The 27343-nt window shown below is 37.3% G+C and overlaps 1 protein-coding gene across 4 annotated transcripts in view; it reads left to right on the top strand.

Annotated features, from left to right (window-relative positions):
* Window positions 1-27343, top strand: part of NGLY1 (N-glycanase 1) — a 63330-nt gene that overhangs the window by 14588 nt on the left and 21399 nt on the right. For 3 of the 4 annotated variants that reach the window (XM_043595543.1, XM_043595544.1, XM_043595547.1), the window contains exons 3-5: window positions 519-764; window positions 14778-14943; window positions 25162-25384. In XM_043595543.1, coding sequence (XP_043451478.1) covers window positions 519-764; window positions 14778-14943; window positions 25162-25384 — 635 coding nt within the window. The remainder of the gene's footprint in view (window positions 1-518; window positions 765-14777; window positions 14944-25161; window positions 25385-27343) is intronic. The other variant, XM_043595545.1, reaches the window with a different exon arrangement.

Below are 27343 nucleotides of genomic sequence, written 5' to 3'. Positions count from 1 at the left end.
ATATACAGACTGCTAATCATATAGCTATTCTTTAAAGTCTTGGGTTTAGGAGATTCAAAGAAAGAAAGGAGATTTATAACTTGTTGGTTTTATGTGACTTCCTGATCATTTTGTATGGCTGCATCCCTAGTAATTACTGTTACTTCATAGGGAATTTCACAGGGAATAGTAGTATTATATACTATTGCAGAGAAGATAGGAATGTACATTTTTGTAATTCTTACGAGACTTTGTGACTTACTGTTCCTAACAGAAAATATTTTTCTAAAGGCCTTTGAATCGATCAAATAAACTAAGCATTATATGCTAAGAAAGAGACCAGTTTTCTGAATTTCCTGGTTTACATTTATGCTGTTTTACCTTTGTTTTTTTTTAAAAGTGCCACAATGGTAGAAAAACAAAATGATTATTAATATCTGATGTGTTCTATAGTATTGGTTTCATTTTATAGATCTATATATGAATGACTGTCAGTATAAAGCAAAAGTTAAAAATTTTCCCATTTTTATAAATTCCAGGGAGAAACACATCTTATCTTTCCTAAAAAAGCTTCAGTGGAACAGCTGCAAAAAATTCGTGACCTGATTGCCATAGAAAGAAGTAGCAGATTGGATGAATCAAATAAGACTTACAAAGTAGAATTATCTCAGCAACCTGCACCCAGTACCCAGCTTCCCATTACACAGTCTTCAAATCCTAATGGGTTAACCCAGCATGCAGGGAACAGTGAAGGACAATCATCAAATCCACCATCTGCTCCAATGGTAATGTCAGAATTAAACCTTTCTTAACCAGTTCAGAGTATTGAAACAGCAAAAGCTTTGAAACATGTGATTTATTCCTGGATTTATGCCCTCATATTCTTGGCTCTTAGAATTATAATACATCAGATTTCCTTAGCTCTTTAAAAAATTGTCATTTTGTAACAAGTGGGGAAAATGACCATCTTTTTTTATATTTTTAAATCTTAACTTTCAGTTTATTGCCTTTTAGACATTTCATCATTTATCATATAAATGTACCCGTTGCCTTGGTACTTAAATCAGTCATATAAATGAGTATGTCTTTAACCTAAAACACAATAACAGACTTGCAGGACGATGGCAGTCATATGAGATTTCCTCTACTGTATTGACACTTCTGGTCTAAATTTTACCTGCTGCCATTCATTCTGGGGATTATTAATTCCAATAACCAAACCCTTATCAACCCTTCAGTTTAGTGAAAGGAACCAACTTCTCTAAGTTTAAAGTAAATAGTAATGCATTCACTTCTTAAGAGTGGTGCTACCAGATTAGTGAAGCTTAGTTAGTGGCATACACAGATATATGCTTCTGTAGAACTGATATCAGACTTGTGATCTCTTATAGGCATCCCTGGTACACTTAACTGATCTCATGTTATAGGAAACTATCTTGTTTACAAAAATCCCTTTTGATACAAGTCCTTAAGGTTTCCTCTGAATTTTCACTCTCAGAAAAATTTCATGATTTTTTTTCTCTAGTAATTTTATCAGTAGCCAGCTTCAACTCGTATCCTCTTGTGTTAATTTTGGTAAAACATCTTGTTACTGTCCTCCATAAAGCAGAACTTCTATATAGAGTCAGTTATTAAATCTACCCTTAATCTTCAGCTGATTAATTCCCTAGTAGTCAAATGATTAGTGGGCATTTCTTTGTTTATGCTGAGAAGACCCTAAACTTGTCTTTAAAAAATAAAGAATAAAGGTGGTAAGGGCTGTCAGGGGAATAGACAGAGTCACTGTCCTTTCATGTAATTCTTGTTGAGTGGTTTCCATACTTTTTTTTTTTGTGGAGGATTAACTCCTCTGAAACATATTAGTGCTTCAATTTACTTAAATTAACCTTGAAGTCTTTAAAATGTTTATTCCTCTCATTAACTTCACAGCTAATTTTTATTTATTCTTAATGTTTATTTGTTTTGAGAGAGAGAGTTTGGAGAGATGTGTGCAAGAGATGTGTGCATGCCAGCGGGAGAGGGGTAGAGAGAAGGTGGAAAGAGAGAGGGTGTAAGTGGGGGAGGGGCAGAGAGAGGAGGAGAGAGAATCCCAAGCAGGTTCTGCGCTGACAGCAGGGTGCTCGATCTCACAAACCATGAGATCATGACCTAAGCCGAAATCAAGAGTCGGATGTTTAACTGACTGAGCCACCCAGACGTCCTTACAGCTAATGTTTATTTATAATAATAGTAAATACAACTAGTGTTTGTGAATGCTTTCAAGAAACTGGTACTGGATACATTAGGTCAACTAGTAATAATACTAAGTGGCAGTGGCCATTCAATGAGATAGCATACGTGAAAACTTTTTTTAACTATAAAGGTTTGCTCTTGGTAATAATAATTCTTTCTGTAAAGTATCTGAGCTGCTTCATTAAGTGGCAGAATTATCACAGAGTAACAGAAAAATGTGACTGTTTAATGTGACAGAATCGTAACCCTAATCAGTCCATTCTTTAGAACAGTGGTTTCCACTCTTTCTTCATTGCACATCTTAACAGTAATACAGGTGTTGAGTACCTGACCTGGCATCTATTTCCTTATAAATTATATACTTCTAATCTGTTATGTACCTTATAAAAGAATTGTGTAAAGAAGGTGAAATAAAAAGTAAATCTAAGATGCACCCAGTAGATTCTTTTGTGCTCCTCTCATGACCATGTGTGTTCCATCTTAGATTGCCTGACGTCTTCAGTTTGGCAGTTAAGGTTGATACAGAAGCGCCTTTCACTCCTTCATTTTTTAGCACCATTTCTTATGTTTTCTAATCATAGTGTTAAAATATATGTTTTAAGATTCCCTACTTCATCTTTTGTTGGATCTCATTGTTACAGGTTAAAATGTACAGTAGTAACCAGTTTTACAGAAAAGCATATAATATACGAAAACATTTTATTTTACAAAATAGCTGTTTCCTAGACTAAGTACTGTCTTGGCTCAGGAAACCCATTCGCATTTTCCATCTCATCTGTAACCTCTTTCCTTTTTTTGATTCTTAACCTTGCAATTCAGATACACTTTGAGGTCTTTAAAACTCTGTAATCACCAGAAAGCCACTGGATGCTGTACTAAAAACAAAATGCCATTTTATTGACAAAACAAATACAGAATTTAGAAGAAAATAAACTTTCTTAAAGACCTATCCCTTTAGTAGGCAGTCTGTTACCGACTCTTGTTTCTCTGGTCCTTGGAACACAGTAACCATTTTTGAGTTCCTTAAGGGAATTGGGAGAAATTAGAATGAATCTTGTTTTTTATTGCCAAGTCTTGGTTATCCGCAGATCACTGGAATACGTAGTTTAAAAAAGTGGGGCACCAGAGTGGCTAAGTAAGTTAGGTGTCCAGTTTCAGCTCAGGTTATGATCTCATGGTTTGTGGGTTCAATCCCCACATCAGGCTCTATGCTGATAGCTCAGAGCCTGGAGCCTACTCTGGATTCTGTGCCTCCCTCTCTCTGCCATCCCCTGCTTACACACTCATGCTCGCTCTCTCTCTCTCTCAATAAATAAACATTAAAAAAATGTTTTAAGTATTTTGTTATTTAAGCATCCATCACCATTACTTGTTATACTACAGAATTTCATAATTATGTTCTCCTGCCTTGCCCATTTTGAATGGGGGTACTAATTGCTAATTAAAATAGACCAAATTCAAGCAGCAAGAGAAAGATTTAACATGCATATAAACTAGACAAATCCTGAGCACTGATGTGCTCGCGGCTATTATAATATTTTTCGTTAAAATTACATCAAGTAAAATCATGAATTATAAAACAAGGTGATAGTCACTGATGTTGAAGTTTGCCAATAAGCTTTTCCTTTAAGATATAAAATACTGGAATATATTGGTATTAAATGAAAGGTGATGGTTGCTAGAAACTTATTTTGCTGCTTTTTTTGAATATTTATGTAAATAAATTACACAGTATGTAGCTTTTGCTTCTGGCTTCTTTTACTTTTATGCTTTTGAAGCTTATTCATATTGTAGGATGTATCAGTATTTTACTCCTTTTTACTGCTGGATAGTATTCCATGTTGGACTTTTGGGTTGTTTCCCCATCTTTGCCAATTATGAATATTGCTGTTTTGAGCATTCACATACGAGGCTTTGTGTGGACATATGTTTTCATTTCTCTTGGGTAGATTTCTAGAAGTGGAACCACTAGGTTGTATGGTAAGTTTATGTTTAATGTTTTAAGACATTGCCGAGCTGTTTTCCAAGGTTGCTGCACCATTTTACATTCTCACCAGCAGTGTGTGAATGTTACAATTCTCAATATCCTCACTGACACTTGTTATTGTCTTTTTTATTATGGCAATTTTAGTGGATGTTAGGTGGTATCTCATTGTGGCTTTAATTTGCATTTCTCTAATGACTCAATTGACTTTTAAATTTGCTGGTTATACATGCTGAGTGTGTAGTGTTCCTATAGGACATAATTTCCTGTTAACCCTTTATATATTTTTATACCTTTTGCTCTCCAAAAGCAGTTTCAAAATAGCAAAAATAGTTTCTCAAAGACATAGACCCTTAGAATGTTAAAAGCATTATATTTCCAATTTTGTGACTTTATCTAGGTTGAAAACATGATTCTGAAGTATGATTTGCTTCAAATAAGTCTTCAGCAATTATTATACAGCTAGTTTATGTGCATACTTTTATTTGGCACATGCCTAATTTTTTAAATGTATGTGGAATTGTTAAAGGACTTTTCATCAACTCCAACCACTCTAGAAATTATTGCCCATTGTGTATGTGGGTATACATTTATTTATTTAAAAGAATTACCATTTGAGGGGCACCTGGGTGGCTCAGTCAGTAAAGCCTCTGACTTTGGATCAGGTAATGGTCTCAAGGTTTGTGAGTCCGAACCCCACATTGGGCTCTCTGCTGTCAGTGCGGATCCTCTGGCCCCCACTCTCTCTGCCCATCCCCTTCTCGCTCTCTCTCTCTCTCTCTCTCTCAAAAAATAAACTTTAAAAAAGTAGCAAAAGAATTGCCATTTGAGATTATTCTGTTGGAATTATAAATATAATATATTTTTAGACGATAACAAAATGAGTTGGTTGATTTTTTTATGAGTTTATTTATTTATTTTTTAAATGTTTATTTATTTGAGAGAGAGACCAGCCTGTGAGCATGGGGTAGAGAGCAAAGGGAAAGAGTGTGAGGGGGGGGAAATCCCAAGCTGGAACTCACCTGAGCCAAAACCGGGAGTCGGATGCTTAACCAACTAAGCCATCCAGGCACCCCCGAGTTGATTTATTTTTGAACTAACTTAATCTCTTAAGAAACCTTTTAGTCTGTATCTATATATGATCTTTATTAGAGAAAAAGTCTTCTATTTGGACATTAGATTTAAATGTCTAATTTCTTGTTGTGAACCTAACATTGTTAAAGGTAAAATACATCTGCATACCCTTCAATAAGGGACCACTTAAATTATAACACACCCATATACCAGAATTTTTTTAGCATCTGTTAAAAATGATGATGTGGTCTGTTTTGACATTAAGAGACTTATTATGTGGGGAAAAAAGGTAAACTCAGAATTCCAAAATTAAACAACATGCATGTATGTATAATATTTCAATTTTCTTATTAAAAATGCACATACATAGAATTTAAGATACAAAACAAATCAACGGAGGGAAGGGAAGCAAAAACAATATAAAAACAGGCAGGGAGACAAAACACAAGAGACTGTTAAATATAGAGAACAAACTGAGGGTTGCTGGAGGGGTTGTGGGTGGGGGGATGGCCTAAATGGGCAAGGGGCATTAAGGAGGGCACTTGTTGGGATGAGCACTGGGTTTTATACATAGGTGAAGAATCACTGGAATCCACTCCTGAAATCCGTATTGCACTATATGCTAACCAACTTGGATGTAACTTAAAAAATAAATAAATTTTTTAAATGCACACACATGTGTTCATTTTAAAAAGGTCTAGAAGGCTATACAATGAATTCTTAGCCATTATTTTACCTGGCGGTGAAATTACAGGTGATTCCATATTACTTACACCATTCAGTATTTCCTGAGAATTTCTCATAACAACATTTATTACTTTGATAAGTAGAAAAAAAGGAGGTTTTGTAAGAAATAAGGTAATGAAAATCACAAGTTGATTAAAACTATAATTAAAAAATTATTAAATGGAACTTTTGTGTTTAAAAACAGGTTCTAAATTTAAAAGCCACAAAAGCAAAGAGCTACATAAAGGCAGAAGGAAGACTGATGGGCCTGGGGACCGTTGGTCCTTTACTAAAAAAGTATATTTACTAATACAGCTTCCATGGGTCTCATCACATGATTTGGCAAAGTATACATATTATCTTTTTTTTTTTCGTATATAGTGTCTTAAATATAGTTCACATTGAAACCAAAATAATTAGAATACAAGTATGATCAGTGAAGAAAGACATCTTTTTGACTTAAAACCAGACAGATTGCGCATTTTAAACTTCTATTTGGACTCCAAATATTACTTCAACTCTCTCAGGCAATTAACTGCTGCCTTGTGTACATGGTTACCCAGCTGCTGTGGTCGCCATGCAATCAGCAGACTTCTAGTTTTACCACTTAGTGTTTATGGCGCTGTGCCAAAGAATATGTAAAGAAATAAGGCAAGAAAATAAACTGTTGTTCAGAATTGTCTGAGTGCCATTAAAATCACAACGGATGAGGTAATTTCCAGATTGGAAGTATTAAATTGAAAACAAAAATCTCTAGATGAGTTCTTACCTTACTCTCAGTAAATGAAAACTTGCATTTAAGAACAACAACAAAAATATTTCTGTGCCTCATTTTTGTAAGAATTCTTTAAAGTAAAAATGGAGACATTTCTTTTTTGTGTTTCTGTATCCATTCTGGTAAAGGAGCATATTCCTCCCTGTTGTGAAGAGCCTGGATTTGTCATCACCAGATCTTCAATAAATTTCCTCATCCATCTGTTGTACTTGTCCCTTCTGTAAATCGGGGAGGTATGTCTGCTCTTAATAAAAACCACTTCCTCCTTTGTCCCGGCATCCCTTCTTCTCTGTTACCTGTGTAATCTTACATGGACTGTGCACAGTCTTGAATCCTCTTTTCTTGGGGATTCTTCTCAGTGGCATTTAAACCTTGCATTAGACCAGTTTTCATCTAATGTTAGACTGCATCAGAATGAGCTGGACATTCAGATTCCTAGGTGTAACCCCAAACTGGCTAACTCAGAAAGGAAGATTCGGGAATTGGGAAATCTGCATTTTTACAAGTGGATTAATGTTTAAGAACCTTTCCTAGAAGCACCCCTGTCTTAGAAACAAGCCAGCATACAAATATCCCTACCTAGATCCTTCACGTCCAGTGGTTCTCATTTCTTCTTGGCAGAAAGTTTCAGGAAGAGTCAGTCCCCTGTACTCATCATTGTATCTTTACTTTTTACACACTGGTGTAGTGAGCTTCCGTTCTTTGTTTGTTTTTTTTTAATTTTTAGTGTTTATTTTTGAGAGAGGGACAGAACTTGAATGGGGGAGGGGCAGAGAGCGGGAGACACAGAATCTGAAGCGGGCTCCAGGCTCTGAGCTGTCAGCACAGATCCTGATGTGGGCTTCGAACTCACCAATGACGAAATCATGACTTGAGCTGAAGTTGGACACTTAACCAACTGAGCCAACCAGGCGCCCCGTGAGCTTCCATTCTTTTTTTTTTTTTTAATTTTTTTTTTTTTAACGTTTATTTATTTTTGAGACAGAGAGAGACAGAGCATGAACGGGGGAGGGTCAGAGAGAGGGAGACACAGAATCTGAAACAGGCTCCAGGCTCTGAGCTGTCAGCACAGAGCCCGACGCGGGGCTCGAACTCACGGACCGCGAGATCATGACCTGAGCCGAAGTCGGCCACTTAACCGACTGAGCCACCCAGGCGCCCCTTCCATTCTTTAATCATGTGCCCTGTCAGTAAAATGTTGAGCATATCCTTTCAATGTATATTTTTGTTTGTGAATTACATACATAATTATATATATGTTTTTTATTATTTTGTTCACAAATTATATATAAATATGTACTATTATGCCATTATATTCATCGTAAGACAATGTCAATAGAAGCTATCAAGTAAATAATATTTTTAATTTTTTTAATTTTTTTTTTTTTTTTCGAGACAGAGACAGAGCATGAGCAGGGGAGGGTCAGAGAGAAAGGGAGAAACAGAATCCGAAGCAGGCTCCAGGCTCTAGGCTGTCAGCACAGAGCCCGATGCGAGGCTCAAACTCAGGGACCGTGAGATCATGACCTGAGCTGAAGTCGGCCGCTCAACCGACTGAGCCATCCAGGCACCCTAATAATATTTTTAATTTTTAAAAACGTATTAATCATATATCATTGATGTGGATGTAAATGAATTAATTTGGGTATAACTGTATTTTAAATAGTCCTGATAATTTTGAATTTAGGGGCAAACTTTGTTAGATCTAAGTAGATTGTGATTTATGGCATTAAAATGTAGCTGTTGAAGGGCTCATACCAAAAAAAGTATATGAGTTAGCCCAGCCATTTTCTTCTTGTTTACATATACTTGCAGTATTAGTATTAGCTTCCATGCCTAGAGGTCTTTGAATCTTTGTTGTTGTTGTTGTTGTTTAATTTTATTTTTAAGTAATCTCCACACCCAACTCAGGGCTCGAACTCACAACCCTGAGACCGAGAGCTGCATGCTCCACCAACTGAACCAGCCAAGTACCCCAAGTATTTGTAATATTTCCAAGCCAGGTTGAGGGTTAATTAGTGAAAACTACATAATATAACCTGTAAATTCACTTAGCCAGGCACATACGAATTGCAAAACCTTGTAATATGGTGAAAGTAGTAGTAGGAGTGAACGTGCCAGTTGTTAACTCCCCCTGTACTTTGTGGTACTTTTCTCTCCTCAGGTGAGCTTCTCTACCCTCGGGGGGAGCTACCGATAATCCAAATTCTAAATATTATAACTTAATTGCTTTATTTTTCGGACAAAAGAAGAATGTAAATAGAAGTTCTAATATTTTCTGTGTATTTCTAGTGGACCATTTTGTGGAGTTGCTTTGGTACACTTAGACCACTTTGGGACACAGTTACACAACTAAGCTTCTTACAACCTGTTTGCCTTATTAACATTATTACAAAACTTCTTACTGAGATTGTCAAATATCTCCATGCTGCTAAATTTAATATACCTTTTTCTTCAGTTCATTTTTAGTTGACCATTTGTCATCTTTAGTTCAGTTGATCATTTCCTGGTTTTCCTTCTACTGTAATTGTCTCAACTATTACCCCATTTAGTTGCTCATTCAAAATTCACAGATTATTCCTGATGTATTTTTCTAGTTTTCTAACTGCCCCCTGACTTCCCAATTCAGTCACCAAGACTGTTAATCCTAAATTCTTTTTATTACTTTTCTACCACTACTGAGCCATCTACTTGAAGCCATCAGCTCTCAGTTCTACAGACCCCTTTGGGTGTTTTCATAACCTCCTTTCTCCACTCTACAGTTGGAATAATATTCTGAAAACACAAATCTGATCCTTTTACTCCCTTGCTTAAGTATTTTTAATAGCTTCCCATCACAATGGAAAGAGACCAAAAAGATCTAAGTGCTTACCAATCAACTTCGTCCTCAGCTTTCTCTCTCCATTTCCCCTTGGTTCTCCATGCTCTCAACCCCCTGATAGGCTCTCTGACCGTTTATAATTTGCTAAGCATGTCCCCACACACACACACTCCCCAGCTATCTCTGTGCTGTACCTTCTGATAGAAATGGTCTTTTCACTTTCCTGTTTATTAGCCTCTTCTCATCCTTCATAATTTACCACAAATACCATTTTTTCAGGGAATTCCATGTTTGGAATCCCTGTTATACGTGTCATTATCCTCTGTATTTTCCTTATAACTTTTCTTATACCTGTGAATAAATTGTCTAACTTAGCATTATATCCCCAGTACGTAGCAAATAATAAAGGCTCATTTAATATTTGAGTAAATTAATATCGTTGTACCAGTACTTTTTTCTGCATCCATAGACTACTTTGTTAGGATAATGTCCTTGACTATTTTGGTCTCCATTATTTTTCCAGTATGTAACACACACACACACACACACACACACACACACGTACATTCATACACAAATGTTTATTGACTTAATATGGTAAGTTTTGTCATTATTTGTTTAATGCCTTTCCTTCCCTTAGACCATAAAGTGATCATGTCTGTCCTGTACACCCATCTCCAGTGCTTTAAATAGTTCTTGACATTAAAGGGAGTATTTGATAATGGTTTTTATTTATTTATTACTATTATTTTTTAAATTTACATCCAAATTAGTTAGCATATAGTGCAACAATGATTTCAGGAGTAGATTCCTTAATGCCCCCTACCAATTTAGTCCATCCCCCCTCCCACAACTCCTCCAGTAGCCCTCTGTTTGTTCTCCATATTTAAGAGTCTCTTATGTTTTGTCCCCCTCCCTGTTTTTATATTATTTTTGCTTCCCTTCCCTTGTGTTCATCTGTTCTGTGTCTAAAAGTCCTCATATGAGTGAAGTCATATGATATTTGTCTTTCTCTGACTGACTAATTTCACTTAGCATAATACCCTCCAGTTCCATCCACATAGTTGCAAATGGCAACATTTCATTCTTTTTGATTGCCAAGTAATACTCCGTTGTATATATATACAACATCTTTATCCATTCATCCATCGATGGACATTTGGGCTCTTTCCATACTTTGGCTATTGTTGATAGTGCTGCTATAAACATTGGGGTGCATGTATCCCTTCAAAACAGCATACCTGCATCCCTTGGATAAATGCCTAGTAGTGCAATTGCTGGGTCATAGGGTAGTTCTATTTTTAACTTTTGAGAAACCTCCAGACTGTTTTCCAGAGTGGCTGCACCAGTTTGCATTCCCACCAGCAGTGCAAAAGAGATCCTCTTTCTCCGCATCCTCGCCAACATCTGTTGTTGCCTGAGTTGTTAATGTTAGGCATTCTGACAGGTGTAAGGTGGTATCTCATTGTGGGTTTGGTTTGTATTTCTCTGTTGATGAGTGATGTTGAGCATTTTTTCATGTGTTGGTTGGCCATTTGGATGTCTTTGGAGAAGTGTCTATTCATGTCTTTTGCCCATTTCTTCACTGGATTATTTGTTTTTTGGGTGTTGAGTTTGATAAGTTCTTTATAGATTTTGGATACTAACCCTTTATCTGATATGTTGTTTGCAAATATCTTCTCCCATTCCATCAGTTGCCTTTTAGTTTTGTTGATTGTTTCCTTCACTGTGCAGAAGCTTTTTATTTTGATGAGATCCCAATAGTTCATTTTTGCTTTTGTTTCCCTTGCCTCCAGAGATGTGTTGAGTAAGAAGTTGCTGCGGCCAAGGTCAAAGAGGTTTTTGCCTGCTTTCTCCTCGAGGATTTTGATGGCTTCCTGTCTTAGATTTAGGTCATTCATCCATTTTGAGTTTATTTTTGTGTATGGTGTAAGAAAGTGGTCTAGGTTCATTGCTGTGCATGTTGCTGTCCAGTTTTCCCAGCACCACTTGCTGAAGAGACTGTCTTTATTCCATTAGGTATTCTTTCCTGCTTTGTCAAAGATTAGTTGGCCATACATTTGTGGGTCCATTTCTGGGTTTTCTATTCTGTTCCATTGATCTGAGTGTCTGTTTTTGTGCCAGATAATAATCTGTATTTTTAAACTTAATCTGGCTATGGCTACCTTTTATTTTTATTTTTTAAGTTGTTTTCAATGTTTGTTTATTTTTGAGAGGGAGTGCGAGAGCACAAGCAAGGGATGGGCAGAGAGAGAGGGAGAGAAAGGATCTGAAGCAGGCTCTGCGCTGACAACAGAGAGCTTGATGTGGGGCTCGAACCCACGAACTGAACCGTGAGCTCATGACCTAAGCTGAAGTCAGACACTTAACCAACTGAGCCACCCAGGCACCCCTTGGCTACCTTTTAATAAACACACATACAACCCATTCATATTTATCATAACTGCTAATATATTGGAATTTATTTCTGACATCTTATTTTGTGTTGCCTGTGTCCTTGCTTTTGTTTTTTTTCCCATTTCTGTTTTATATTGAAAACATTTTCTTCAATTATTTTCCCTTTAAAAGTTAAAAAATGTTAAATATCTTTTTGGTTTTCTATTATTGCACTTAAGTTTTTAATGCAAATATTTAATTTTGTGCATATATATATTTACTTTTATATATCATATATAAAATCATATATATATCATATATATATATGATATATAAATGTATTTTTTTCCAACATGTTATAACAAGACAGGAACCTCAGAAAGATTTTACTTTTTTCTGCTTTCTTCCCTGCTACCTTCTTTATGAGAAGATTTGAGATATTGCTGTTCAGTTACTGTTTGTAATAATCAGAACTTAGGTTTTACTAGTTTATTTTTTTAACTTGCTCCTGCTTCTTTTATCTCAGTTTCTACTGGGTGATTTGTTTATTTACTTTGAATATATTATATTTTGAGGGGAAAATAACTTCCCTAAGAATTCTTTTAGATAAGATTTGGGAGTGGTATACTTTCTACAGTGTTACATATCAGAAAACATTTCTTGTGCCCTTTTGTGTGATTAGTTTGGCTGGGTATGAATCCTGTTTCCCAGTCATTTTCCCTCAGAATTTCTTCCTTTTTTTTTTTTTAATGTTTCTTTATTTATTTTTGAGAGCAAGCGAGAGAAAGAGGGAATCCCAAGAGGCCCTGCGCTGTCAGCACAGACCCCACACAGGGCTCTGTCTCACAAACTGCGAGATGAGCAGAAATCAAGAGTTGGAGGCTTACTGACTGAGCCACCCAGGCGCCCCCTCATTATTTATTTATTTATTTATTTATTTATTTATTTATTTATTTATTTATTTATAAGGGGGAGTAGGAGGGACAGAGAGAGAGAGAGAGTGAGAGGGAATCCCAAGCAGGCTCTGCCCTGTCAGTGTGGATCCGATTGTGGGGCTTGAACTCATGAACCATGAGATCATGACCTGATTTGAAACCAAGTCGGATGCTTAACCAAGTGAGCCACCCAGATGCCCCAACCCCTCAGAATTTCAAAGATTTTGTTTAAGTGTTTCTAATGAGATGTCTGATTCAATAGAGCATATTAGGATTTTGTTTTTCTATTTCTCTATTTTCTATTTATGAAATATCCCTATTATATGCCTAGTTTTATCCCCCCATTCATAGTGGCTCTTTTCTTCAACTATTGGTTTCTGCTATTTCTTGGAGAAGTTTCTCTTCTCCACTTTTTCTACTCTACTTTCTAGATTTCCTGTTGGCTGGATTTGGGAACTTTTGGATTTATCCTCAGTGTCTATTTGTTGGGTTTTTTGGGTGGGGGCGGAGGGATGCTTTTTTTGGGGGGGGGGCACATTCTCAGAAAATGTCTTGGTTCAATCTTCTAATTGATCACTCTTTAGCTATGTTTATTCTACTGTTTGACACCCTCTGTACTTTGTCCTTTCAGTGTTTAAATTTTTAATTTCCAGGATCCGTAGTTGTCTTTTGCTGAATACAGTATACTCTCAAATCTCTGAAGATAGACTTTTTTATACTCTGTCTCTGTATTTGCTGCCATGGCTACAGGGTTAGTTCTTCTGATGTTGATTCTAGTATGTCTTCTCAACAGTATGGGTTGTTGCAGATCCAGTGAGTCCTGAGAGTTCCCACGAGCCTGTCTGTGAATACAGCATCTTCTTCTAGCAATTGTAGGGAGGGGTAGCACATGCTACCAGGTAGGCTGTACCAGAAGCAGCAGTTCTGAGCTTGGAAGTATTTCTTTGCTTTTGGGAGTCTCAGCATCCTCCCTCACTGCTGAGAGGTATACTTCTTTGTTGACAAGGAGTGATGGGGATAGGGTGGACAAAATGCTAGCTGTCCCTCCTGCAGAGCTCAGCCAGCATTCCTAATGCTTGTTCCAAGGCTTTTTTTTTTGCTCTGGATCCTGTGGCTCCTCTACCCTTGGGATTATTTTGAGAACATTTTTTAGTTTGTGTAACCACTCTTGGCGGCGGGGGTGGGGGGGGTGCATATTGCCATGGTTTTTTCCTTTAATCCATTTGTGTCTGTTTTTCTCCTTCAGGAATTTCTCAAAACTCCTGATCCCTTAAGAGTACTCCTCCCTTGTTAATGCCATATAGAGTTTTCTTAAAAAATTATGTTACTGGGGTACCTGGGTGGCTCAGTCAGCTAAGCATCCGGGTCTTGGTTTCAGCTCAGTTCGTGATCTCACAGTTCATGAGTTTGAGCCCCACATCAGGCTCTGCACTGAAAGTGCAGAGACTGCTTGGGATTTTCTCTTCTACATGCACTTGCTCGCTCTCTCTGTCTCTCAAAAAATAAACATTAAATTTTTTTTTCAAAAATTATGATACTTGCAGGGATTTGAAGTGGAAAAGCTATTGTTCACATGCATTGCTCAGAGCAGTGTGTTGATCCAAACTTGTAATCAAGCATTTAGCATATTCTTGTTTAAATGTATCCTCAATGATACAATATATTCAGAGGAAAAAAATAGACGTATCTTAGACTGTGACCCAGATATGGGTATCTCCTAAAACTAATTTTATAAAGGTTTTGAGTATAGTTATGTATTTCAGTAAATTCATACATTCCTCTTTATCTATGAAATCATAGAACCATTGTTTTCTGTTACGTGTTATTTTTGCAGCATATGGAGAAAAGCTAACTTCAGTATTTTTTTTCTATTAGGTTACCACTGACTCAGTCATTCTAAAAGTTCTGCGGTCCAACATTCAGCATGTGCTGGTCTATGAGAACCTTGCTCTCCAGGAAAAAGCACTGGCTTGTATTCCAGTCCAAGAACTAAAAAGGAGATCTCAAGAAAAGTTATCTAGAGCTAGAAAATTGGATAAAGGTAGTGGCTTTATATAACCGTTCATTGCTAAATATACATCATTGCTAAATAGAAATACTGAAATGATGCCTTTTGCTGTATACATCATAAAATTCTAACCTATTAATATGTTGATGTCTCAAGTTAAAACAGTAGTAAAATTTTATTGCACATACCTTATGGACACATCTATAAACATTTTTTTTTCTTACTTCAGTATGTATTTGCAGTTTAATCATTGGTATGTGAATTTTTTTAGGTATAGTAGAACTTTAGTCTGTGGAACATACAGCATTTTTAATAAATTTTAATGTGAATCAGACAGAAAACACATTCAAGATTAATCTATTGACTCACTTTGGTTAATAAAGAGATAGTATTTACTGATTAAGAGTATGGATCTTGAAGCCAACTGCCTGGGAAGAAATTCAGCTCTGCCACTTTACCGTACATCACTGAGCCAGTAATTTAATCTGTAGGTCTCAATTTCTTCATTTGAAAATTTGATTTTGGGGGCACCTGGGTGGCTCAGTCAGTTGAGCATCTGACTTCGGCTCAGGTCATGATCCCACAGTTCTTGGGTTTGAGCCCCACGTCGGGCTCTGTGCTGACCACTTGCTCAGAGCCTGGAGCCTGCTTCGGATTCTGTGTCTCCTTCTCTCTCTGCGCCTCCCCCGCTCACACTTTGTCTCACTCTGTTTCTCAAAAATAAATAAATGTAAAAAAATGTTTTAAAAAAGGTGATTTTTAAAAGTAAATGAGGGGCGCCTGGGTGGCGCAGTCGGTTAAGCGTCCGACTTCAGCCAGGTCACGATCTCGCGGTCCGTGAGTTCGAGCCCCGCGTCGGGCTCTGGGCTGATGGCTCAGAGCCTGGAGCCTGTTTCTGATTCTGTGTCTCCCTCTCTCTCTGCCCCTCCCCCGTTCATGCTCTGTCTCTCTCTGTCCCAAAAATAAATAAACGTTGAAAAAAATAAATAAATAAAATAAAAGTAAATGAGACAGAACAAGTAAATGGCTCAGAATGATACCTGCCACACTCATCAACCAATAATTATTTGTTATCGTTAATGGTTTTAGAATTTTAGTTATTTTTCCAACATCAGCATTTTTACTTCGGGTTTTTATGTAATTAGCTTTTATCTAAGTCATTTCTTAATACTAAATTTTCTAGGGGATGATGTAATTTTTTTGGTGGTTGCCTTAGTTTCAGTAAACAGTTTTAACTAATCTAAGTCCACCTTCAAAAACACTATTCTTCGTCATGTATAGTGCAGATACCTGTTAAAAGAATTGTCCCAATTCTTCCCTCCCATCCTTATGACATTGCTGTCATATACTGCAATCACCTAATAATACATTGCTGTTGTTATTAAACAAGTTACTTTTTAGGCCACAGATAAGAAAAACACAAGATTCTTTTTTACTTTCATGTATTCCTTTTCTGACACTTTCTTTCTCTAGATCTGAGTTTCTGACCTTTACCTTTTTCCTTCTTCTTGAAGAACTTCTTTTTAATATTTCTTTCAGGGCAGCTCTGTCAGAGGTGATTCCCTCACTTTTTCATTGCCTGAGAAAGCCTTTATTTTTTTCTTCCCGCTTGAAGGATAGTATCACTGGGATATAGAATTCTAGGTTGGTGAGGCTTTTCTTTCAACAACACTTTATTTTACTCCACAGTCTTCTTGCCTGCATTGTTTATGACCAGAAGTCGGCTATGGTCCCCATGCTTATTCTTGAACAGTTAAGGTTCCCCCACACCTGCCAGCTCCTCATCCCCAACTTTATTCAAGATTTTCTCTTTGTCTATGGTTTTCTGCAGTTTGAACATGACAAGCCTAGGTGCAGCTTCTTGGTTGGTGTTTCTGAGCTTCCTAGATCTGTGGTTTGGAATCTCATTAATTTTGGAAAATTCTTGGCCGTTATTGCATCAGATATTTCTTTTGTTTCTTTCTCCCTTTTCCTTCTGGTATTCCAAAATGAAGATACTCTATTTTACCTTCATCTGTCTCTTCCTCAGTTTCCCGCAGTTCTTAGTGCTCTGGTCCATTTTGAGATTCTCTTGCAATTCTTGGATGTCCTGTGCCCCTTTTCTTTTTTTTTTCCTTTATTCTTTTTTTTCCTCTTTGATTTTTAGTTTGGGAAGTTTCTGTTAACCTATCTGCAAGCTCACTGTCCTTGGCTACGTCTTATCTACTGATGAGCCTATGAAGCGTATTCTTTTTTTTTTTTTAAGTTTCTTTATTTCTGAGAGAGAGAGAGAGAGAGAGAGAGAGAGAGAGAGCATGAGCAGGGGAGGAGCAGAGAGAGGGAGACACAGAATCCAAAGCAGGCTCCAGGCTCCGAGCGCAATGTGGGGGCTCGAACTCATGAACTGCGAGACCATGACTCCAGCTGAAGTTGGATGCTTAACCGACTGAGCCACCCAGGTACCCCCCATGAAGGGCATTCTTAAGTGTTCTTGATTTCTACCATTTCCTTTAGATTTTTTTAAAAGTTTCTAAATAACAACAAAAAAATCTATTTACATTATCCATCTATTCTTACATGTTGTCTACTTTTTTCATGAGAAACCTAATATATTAATCATAATTATTTTAAATTTTTTGTCTGTTAATTCCAAAATCTGTGCCATATCTGAGTAGTTCTGATACTTGCTTTGTCTCTTCAGACTGTTTTTCATGCCTTTTAGCACATCTTATATTTTTTGTTGGAAGTTGGACATGATGTATTGGGTAATAGGAGCTGAGGTGAATAGGCCTTTTATGTAAGGTTTTATGTCCATTTAATGAGGAGTTGGACTATGTTTAATGTTTGCCATAGGTGTCAGAAGCTTCAGATTTCCTCTGGTATTCTTGTCTTCCCTCTTGTCTTTGGGCTTTTCTAAGAACTCCTTAGAGTCTGTATCTTTTAGCATATTCCATTGTTTTTACACTGGAGCCTTGTTGGTATAATGCAGAGGGGAGGAGAAGCCCTCTGTCATCTTCTGAGTAAATCTCAATTAAGTTTTAGTGGGCCTGTATCCTCAGGCCTGTGACCTTCCCAAGTCTTTCTTAACTTTTCCCCCCCATAGGCAAGATAAGAAGGCTAGAGACAGCTAGGGCCAGGGAAGTCCCCTTTCCCCACTTCAGAAAAGGCTCTGGTAAAATCTTTTTCCCTGAAGAATAGGCCTTAATTATAGAGAATAATCTGGGCATACTTTACAATTCTTAATCTTCTCCTCTCCTTCCCAGAGCCATGAAGGAATTTTTTTTTTTAATTTATTTATTTTGAGAGCGTGCACACACATACACACACATGCAAGCAGGGGAGGTGAAGGGAGAGGGAGAGGGAGAGAGAGAATCCCAAGCAGGTTCCACGCTGCCCTGTCAGCACAGAGCCCAACATGGGGCTTGATCTCACAAGTGTGAGATGATGACCTAAGCTGAAATCAAGAGTCAGTCACTTAACCAACTGAGCCATCCAGGAGCCCCTCTTTTTTGGTTCTTTACCAAGAAAACCTGATGGAATTCTTGGAAGGAAAACCCTCAAACGTGTTAGGAATCCCTCCTAAGATTGTGTTTCTTATTCAAGCTAGTCCATATTCAGCCTCCAGCAGTTTGTCAAAATTACCATTTAAGTGTTTCTTACCAATTTATGACTCCGGTGGCTTATTTTCCATATAGCAGATGCTGGTTGTGATTCTCTGTATTTGTCTGTTTCTCCAGATTTCAGGGTGACAGTTTGCCCTGTGAACTCTTTTGAACTCAAGAAAAGTCAGTGATTTTGGTTTATTCAGTTTTTTACTGTTGTAACAATGCGAATGAAAACTCTAAGCTCTTTACGTGTTAGAGCTAAAACCAGAAGTCTCTCAGAGGGATTAACAGTGTGTCTCTTTTCCTTTTTTAATCATCTAATCACTTCTTACATATATCATGTAGATCTTTTGCTGCCCATTGTATTTTGGTAGTTTTGTCTTTATCGTAATATTATAGTGTGTCATTTCCTTGTATTTGATGACCAGTCTGGGCCTTAGTCTAAATTCAGCAACATTGTTGTGAGACCTTGAGACGATTCTTCATGTTGGATTAATATATTTTTACTATTTATGAGATAAGAATGCTTATTAATATGTGATCACAAAGACCCTGTCCACTTTAAAGTACTGTCCTCCTTTAGATAATGCCTGACATAAATGCCTGTCTAATAGGTACTAACTGAAGCGTGTTTTGTGTGTGAGTCATTGGGCTAAGCCCTGCAGGGGAGACACAGCAGTGTTCCTGCTGACATTTGCCTGGCATGTTTTCCCTCTAATTATAAAGGTAATATGTGGCTTTTTGGTAGAAGATTTGGAAAATAGGAATAAGATAAGGCATCTATAACTTCATCTCATCAGAGTATGACTTAAGATTTGTCTATATATCCTCTCACACTTAAATTAAAGAAGTTAAAAATCCTGTTCTTTAGTTACTAATGTACTAATGAGTGCATGAACACATTTTAAGTACTCATTAACCACAAGTGGTTTGTGGCCACCTTGTCGGACAGTGTGGATACGAACTATATTTCCATTATTGCTGAAAGTTCTATTGGATGCTGCTGTTCTACAAAAACAGTAGGATACTGAAAGATGAAAGAGTAAGAGTCATAAGTGGGAGAAATCCAAATATATAGTGAAGTAAGTGGTATTACGGACATAATGGATATATTATTTCAGGTTAGAGTGGGCTGTGAGCAATGGGATTTGACCCCAGTGGCTTAAGATTTATTTTCTCATGTAAGAAATTATTGAGGGAGGCAGTCTGATGCTACTGGTAGGCTCTGAGACATTATCAGAAGCCTAGGTTCTTTCATCTTTTGGTGCTGGCATACATGGTTTCCATTCCGCAAGTTACGTCTCATAGTCCAAGGTGACTGCTAAAGCTCCAGCCATTATATCTGCAGACCAGGCATCAGGAAGAAGAAAAGGAGAGAAAGCAAAAGGTACCTCTAAGCTGAGCCTGTTCTCTTGAAGCAGCCTTCCTTGGCATCTCACACCAATCTTTGTCATTTGGCCTCATTTAGCTCCAAGGGAGGCTGGGACCTGTAGTCTTCTTAGCTAATGCATTGCCATCCTAAATAAATCAGAATCTGTAAATAAAGTATTGGCAGATGGATGTTGTATGGCAAGGAGCACCTTTGGCACTGAGGTGATTACAAAGCCTCCTTTGTCCAGGTTGGTGATTTTCCTTCATTGTGGGTTTTTTTGGTGTGTTATTTGTTTGTTTTTTCATTTCCTCCTCACATTAAATCTTCTGGGTTTCTGAACTAGGAAAAGTGTTCTGGTTTGAAGCAGAAGTGAGAACCTTGGAACACTGCCCACTGAGATACCTTTAGAGATAGTTGAGGCTCAGAGAAGTGTGATTTCATAGCTCTGGCTTGGAAGACTGAAGAGTTGTCATGATTGAGTGTTCCAAATAGAGGTGAAACACCTTTTTCAAAGAGGAAGAACCCTGTCATTTTAGGAAAGTGAAATAAAATATATGTTGGCCTACTGAATTGAATATGAAGACATGGGAAGAAAAATGTTGAGTATTAAGGTGTGTCTAAGGATGAGGCTACCTAGACAGATGTTTTACTGGTTCTCTTCTCTTTTTGTTTTTATGTTTATTTAATGTTCTTGTGAGTGACAGAAGGGCAGAGAGAGAGGGAGACACAGAATTTGAAGCAGGTTCCAGGCTCTGAGCTGTCAGCACAGAGCCCAATGTGGGGTTCACACTCCCAACCCGCGAGATCATCACCTAAGCCAAAGTCAGACACTCAGCCAACTGAGCCACTCAGGTGCCCCAGTGGGTTCTCTTCTTATTCCCTCTTTTGTACACTAATGTCTGGTTTTCATAGAATGGAGTTAAGACCTAAAGTTGTTGATTTTATTTTTGTCACTGAAAAATTACCAGAAATCTATTCGTATGTTATTTTTGAAGATGCTAAATTTATTAATCTAAAGTCTTTTTTTTTTTTTTAGGTTTATTTATTTGAGAGAAAGAGTGCACGGGGGAGGGGCAGAGAGAGGGAGAGAGAGAATCCAAAGCAGGCTCCATGTTGTCAGAAGAGCTCAATGCAGGGCTCAGTCTCACAAACCATGAGATCACGACCTGAGCCAAAATCAGGAGTTAGGCACTTAACCAACTGAGCCACCCGGGCACCCCCTTGAAGTCTTGATTATAATTTTAAAATATACACTCCACACTCTAAGATATTCTCCATATTTTCCCAGAATTTACCATCTAAAACAAACAAAAAACCAAACACAGGCACACAACAAAAAAGAATTTAGCATCTAAGTCAAACCTTCCTTTAAGCCCCATAACTCTGAGCTTTCTGAGCTCTTATCCTCTACAGACAGGATTCCACTTGCATTTCTCTGAGCCATAATTAAGGATATTGCTTGATCAAGGAGCACTGTCCCCGGTGGGCCTCACACTCTGTGTGCCAGTTCTACTTCTGGCCGGGAGGCTGCAGTACCTAGAATGCAGAAATACAAGTATTCTGTCTTCCTTGCCTTTCTTTTCCCATTTTGATAATGACTATTTGGTGAACAGTATTAATTCTAAGTAATATTATGAGACTTGTTTGTTTAGTCCTTCCATCATTCATTCAGGTATTTACTGCATGGCAAGCACAGTTCAAGGTGTCGGGGATACAGCAGTGAACAGAGCAAAGTCTCTGCTGTCATTGGGTGAGAGACTAAAAAAAACCCAATACTCAAATATAGCACGTAGTGATAAGTGCTGGGAAGACAAACAAATCAGGATAACAGAATAGAGAGTGACTAGGAAGGATGCTGTTTGTATAGAGTTGTCAGGAAAGTCTTCTCTGGAAAGCAGGGATTTCCACTGCAGTTAGGGGGAACCAACAACTGCAAAGGCTCCCCGCGGTGCAGGTGAGCTTGGTCCGTATAAAGGATGGCAGGGAGGACATGGTGCCTGCCACAGAATGAACAAGACAGAGGTCAGAGAAGTAAAGGGGGTACATTAGTTTCCTGTGTCTGCTGTAACAAGCGGTCACAAACTTGGTGACCTAAAACAACAGGAATGTATTCACTTGCAGTTCTGGAAGCCGCAAGTCCATAATCAGAATCGCTGGGTTGAAATCAGGGTGTCAACAGGGTCTCATTATCTCTTTCTGTTCCACTATCACATCACCTTCTGTGTATGTGTAGAATTTCCCTCTGCTTCCCTCTTTTAAGGGTACAGCATGCATTTAGGGCCCACCCAGATAATCCAGTATAATCCCACATCTCCATATCCTTAATCATATCTTCAAAGTTTTGTTTTGTTTTTTGTTTTTTTGCTATGTTAGGAGTTACAGACTCCAGGGGTTAGAATATGCTTATCTTAAAAAAAAAATATGCGTGTCTTTTGGTGGACCATTTTTCAGCCTACCAGAGGAGACCAACTGTGGTAAGAAAGGGCAAGAGTAGAAACTGAACTGTATCCTGAGTGAGATGGAAACCCATTGGCGGGTTTTGAGTGACATAATCTACCTTGCATTTTTGAAAAGATTACTCTGCTGTAGGCACTTGATGGAGAAGGGTGGCAGTGCTATATTTCTCAAGCTCATTTTTAATCTAATACAAACTTTCATATTATATAAGTAAAGCTAGATTTGGAAAGCTAGGCGGCTCAGTCAAGTTAAGCATCCAACTTCAGCTTAGGTCATGATCTCATGGTTTGTGGATTTGAGTCCCACGTCAGGCTCTGTGCTGACAGCTTCAGATCCTCTGTTCCCCCTCTCTCCCTGCCCCTCCCCAGCACACGCACTCTCTCTGTCTCTCTCTCAAAAATAAATAAACTTTATTTAAAAATGCATTAAAAAAAAAAAGCTAGACTCTCCCTGCCAATCAGTCACATCTCTTCCATAGGTTAACAGCTATTATCATATGATGTGTTCCTTTTCATATCTTTTCCTATGTTAATACTAGGAAATACACCCATAGTTACCTGTAAAAATAGTTTAAGCTCTGTGGATTTACATAAAATTTATCATCCCATATATCTTCAGTTTCTTGATGTTTTTCATTTACTAATGTGTTTTAAGAATCTTTTTAACTCTCCATAGTGTTCTATAGTATGCATGTACTATTATGTATACAGTTCCCTATTGATAAACATAGAGATTATTTACCTTTTTTTTCTATTCTAAGTATTCCTGCAGTGAGAATTCTTGTAAAGCATGCCTCCTGGTGTATATATATGCACAAGTGTTTCTCTGGGATAAATATAAATGTCAAGGATGTGTTGATACTTTTATACTGTAATGGATCCTGCCAAACAAATTGCCTTCCATTGTACATAAAAAGTGTCTTGAGAGTATTTGTTTCCACTTAATGAAATTATCGGACTTCTTTTATGGACTTTGAATTTATCTAATGGGTTTGCTAATATTCTTACCGATTTATAGAAGTTCTATATATATTCTTCATACTTTTCTTTGTTAAACATGGTACTTTTTTTCTCCCAGTGTTCTTTGCTTAATTTCATGTAGTATATCTTTTGAAATTCATGTTACAAAGTTAATATAAGAAAATTTATTTTTTTTCCATTATTAATTTCACAATCTGCATCTTGCTTAAGAAGGCCCTTCTATACCACAAAGCCATAAACGTGTTCTTTTGTAATTTCTGCCTTTATAGTATTCCTCCTCTCAGTATGTTATGTAAATTCTGTTGTACCCAAATCACTTTTTTTTATTTAAAAAAAATTTTTTTTAACGTTTATTCATTTTTGAGAGACAGACAGAGACAGAGCATGAGCGGGGAAGGGGCAGAGAGAGGGAGACACAGAACCTGAAGCAGACTCCAGGCTCCGACCTGTCAGCACAGAGCCCGACATCGGGCTTGAACCCACAAACCGTGAGATCATGACCTGAGCTGATGTCGGGTGCTCAACCTACTGAGTCACCCAGGCGCCCCCCAAATCATTTATTGAATCGTCCATCCTCTTAGAACTACTTTGAAAAGCTAACTTCATCAGACATTATGTATCACTTAGAAATCTATTTTTCAGGAGTCTTCCTTTGTTTCAGTAATCTACTTTGTCTATTTTTCACCAATATCACAATATTTTAATTATTTTTGTGATTTTGTAATGTGTTTTGACATGTATTAGATGAATTTATCTTATTGTTCTTACTCAAAGTTATGTTGACCATTTTGTCTTTCATGTGAATTTGCAGTTTGTCAAATTTTATGAAAGATTACTTTATAAATTTTAATTACATAAAATTTGTAATTATTTTTAATTTTAATTGGTATTACATTAAATTACAGATTAATTAGTAGATAATTAACAACTTTAGAATATTGTTTTCCCATCCGGGAACATAATCTGTTTCTAGCCTTTATAGTCTCTAGGTTTTTGTATAATACAGTTTTTTTCTATTTTGAACTATATCAAACAGAAATACAAAAACACCTATGACCAGCATTGAACTTTATTAGATCTTAACATTATGCCATATATTTCCTTCAAGTATGTTTTATTATCACTTCTTAATAATAAAACATGAAAGGATAGAAATGAGAACTCCCTAGATATGTCTTCTAGATTCATTTCTCCTCTCCTTCCCTTCTTTCCAAAGATACCACAGTCTTGAATATGATCAAGAGAAATCTTTTTAAAGTAGATATAATATTAACAGGCCATACATACCTGCTGGGGTTGTTACATACATTGTAGGCATTGTTCTCTTTTTAGTTGATGTGTGGTGAGTGTCCACAGATAGATTACATTGTGTAGTTGAAAGACTAAGAAAAGTTGATAGGGTGATTTTTTAGGTGTCTGGAATTCTCTGATTTCTGCTTGGGATTTTGTGATTGTTTCACGTTTACTGGTATATATACCTGATAACAAATTGAATATAGTCATTTTTAAATATTTTTATGAATCAGAATGATTTTCTTACCTCCCTGTGTTTCAAGATCAATTCCACATTAACCATAGTTCCCTGAGAGGTGGTTATGTTCAGCTCACTTTAGTATATAATGTCAGTTACGGTGGTAAATGGCATACTGCTATAAATGTGCAAGGCATTATGTCGTATTTCATCCTGATTCACGATATGCTGACAGTTCTTTTCTTGCATCATATTTGAGAATACCTTTTAGGTCATCTTATATTTTCATATATTCCAGCTCCATATTTTAGAATAAAATGTGTGTGTGTGTGTATTTTTAGTTTTTGTCAGCTTCAGATCTTACTTGGTTCTGTTTTAACTTCTCAGGTACTGATGTAAGTGAAGAGGATTTTCTTCTGCTGGAGCTTTTACACTGGTTTAAGGAAGAATTTTTTCAATGGGTGAATGACATTTTGTGCAGCAAATGTGGTGGCCAGACTAAGTCTAGAGGTGAATCATTATTTCCCAATGATGATGAACTGAAGTGGGGCGCGAACAGAGTAGAAGATCATTACTGTGATACATGCCAGTTCAGCAATCGATTCCCAAGGTGAGTGTCCCCTGGACAGTAAAGTCAGAGTGATCTCTTAATGGAATGGTTAGAAAAGAATTTTTATTAAATGAGCTTTTTAATTATTAGAAATATATTCCTCTAAGACAGAGGTCAGCAAGCTATGGCTGGTAGGGTAAGTCCAGCCCACATCCTATTTTTGTAAATACTGGAACACATTTATTCTGATTTGTGTGCTTATGGTCTATAACTCCTTTCACATTATAATGTCAGGGTTGAATACTGGCAACAGCGGCCATATGGCCTACAAAGTCTAAAGTAAGGTCTTAAAATTTTTTTTTATTGTTTATTTATTTTTGAGAGAAAGAGATGGAGAGAGACTGAGCACAAGCAAGGAAGGGGCAGATAGAGAGAAGGAGACACAGAATCCAAACCAGTTCCAGGCTCTGAGCTGTCAGAAAGAGCCCAACGTGGGTCTCTAACTCACAAACCGTGAGATCATGACCTCAGACAAAGTTGGACACTTAACCGACTGAGCCACCCAGGCACCCCAATTACTGTCTTTTTATGGGAAAAATGTGTTTACTCTTTCTCTAGCAAATATTGAGTGTAGAGGCACCTGGATGGCTCAGTCAGTTAAGCATCCAACTTTGGGCTCGGGACATGATCTCATGGTTCATGAGTTAGAGCCCCTCATCAGGCTCACTGCTGTCAGCTTGTGAGTGCAAAACCTGTTTCAAATCCTCTGTCCCCCTCTCTCTACCCCTCCCCAGCTTGGGCTCTCTGAAAAATAAATAAATTAATAAATTTAAATAAATAAATAAAGTGTGGTCTTAGCACATTTAATGCTATAAATCTTTTTTTTTTAATATTTTCTTTTAAGTTTCTTATTTGAAAGAGACAGCATGAGTGGGGGAGGGGCAGAGAGTGAGTTGGGAGAGAGAATCCCAAGCAGTCTCCATGCTGTCAGTGCAGAGTCCAACATAAGGCTCTCATGAAACTGCGAGATCATGACCAGAGCCGAAACCAAGAGTCAGTTGCTTAACTGACTAAATCACCCAGCTGCCCTAATGCTGTAAATCTTGTATTGTTCTTTTAATTACGTAACTTGTAACTTTCTGATAACTTTATTAATAATTGATAGCACATAAAAATAACACTAATGACAATAATACTACTGATACATTGTGATAGTAAACACAATGAGGTACATAAAATAATCATCAGATGCTAATATGGAAGGTAGAAGTATAATGCCATCATATTAACGACAGAATTTTAATCAGGTGCTTCCCCACCCAATCTAATATATCCTCATTATTTAAATTTTAAACTAAGGAAGTTTGCACTTTTCAATTAACTTTTTTCATCCTTTAATTCACAAGCCTCTTATCAGATTTTTTAAATTGGCAATACTTATAAACATTGGTTGTATCATCAGTCAAGAAAAGATACCAAGTTTTGAAATACCTCATTTTGGACACATAGGGACTTAGTTTTGTCCTACGTATAGAGTTGGGATGACGAACAGTATTAATTCTAGGCTAAGCTGGTTATGCAACTTGGCACAAGTAGTATATCGAGGAGGCATAGGATGTGCTAATTCTGCCACTGTTACTGCTTCATGTAAATTTACATCTGTTTTTGGGGCGCCTGGGTGGCTCAGCTGGTTGGGCGACTGACTTTAGCTCAGGTCATGATCTTGCAGTTTGTGAGTTCGAGCCCCTCATCGGGCTCTGTGCTGACAGCTCAGAGCCTGAAGCCTGCTTCAGATTCTGTCTCCCCCTTTCTCTCTGCCCCTCCCCTGCTCACGCTCTGTGTCTCTCTGTCTCTCAATAATAAATAAACGTTAAAAAAATTTTTTTTTATTTACATCTGTTTTCAATTACTTTTAATTATGTTGGTCATAAATTTATTTAAATTAAGTAGTTTAATGGCATCTGTTTAAGACAAACTTATCATTGCAAAGCCAATTCATTCATGCAGTGGTTTCCTTCT

The sequence above is a fragment of the Prionailurus bengalensis genome, chromosome C2 (genome assembly GCF_016509475.1).
Source record: "Prionailurus bengalensis isolate Pbe53 chromosome C2, Fcat_Pben_1.1_paternal_pri, whole genome shotgun sequence".
In the NCBI taxonomy this organism is placed as follows: domain Eukaryota; kingdom Metazoa; phylum Chordata; class Mammalia; order Carnivora; family Felidae; genus Prionailurus; species Prionailurus bengalensis.
This window is presented reverse-complemented; position numbering and strand designations above follow the sequence as displayed.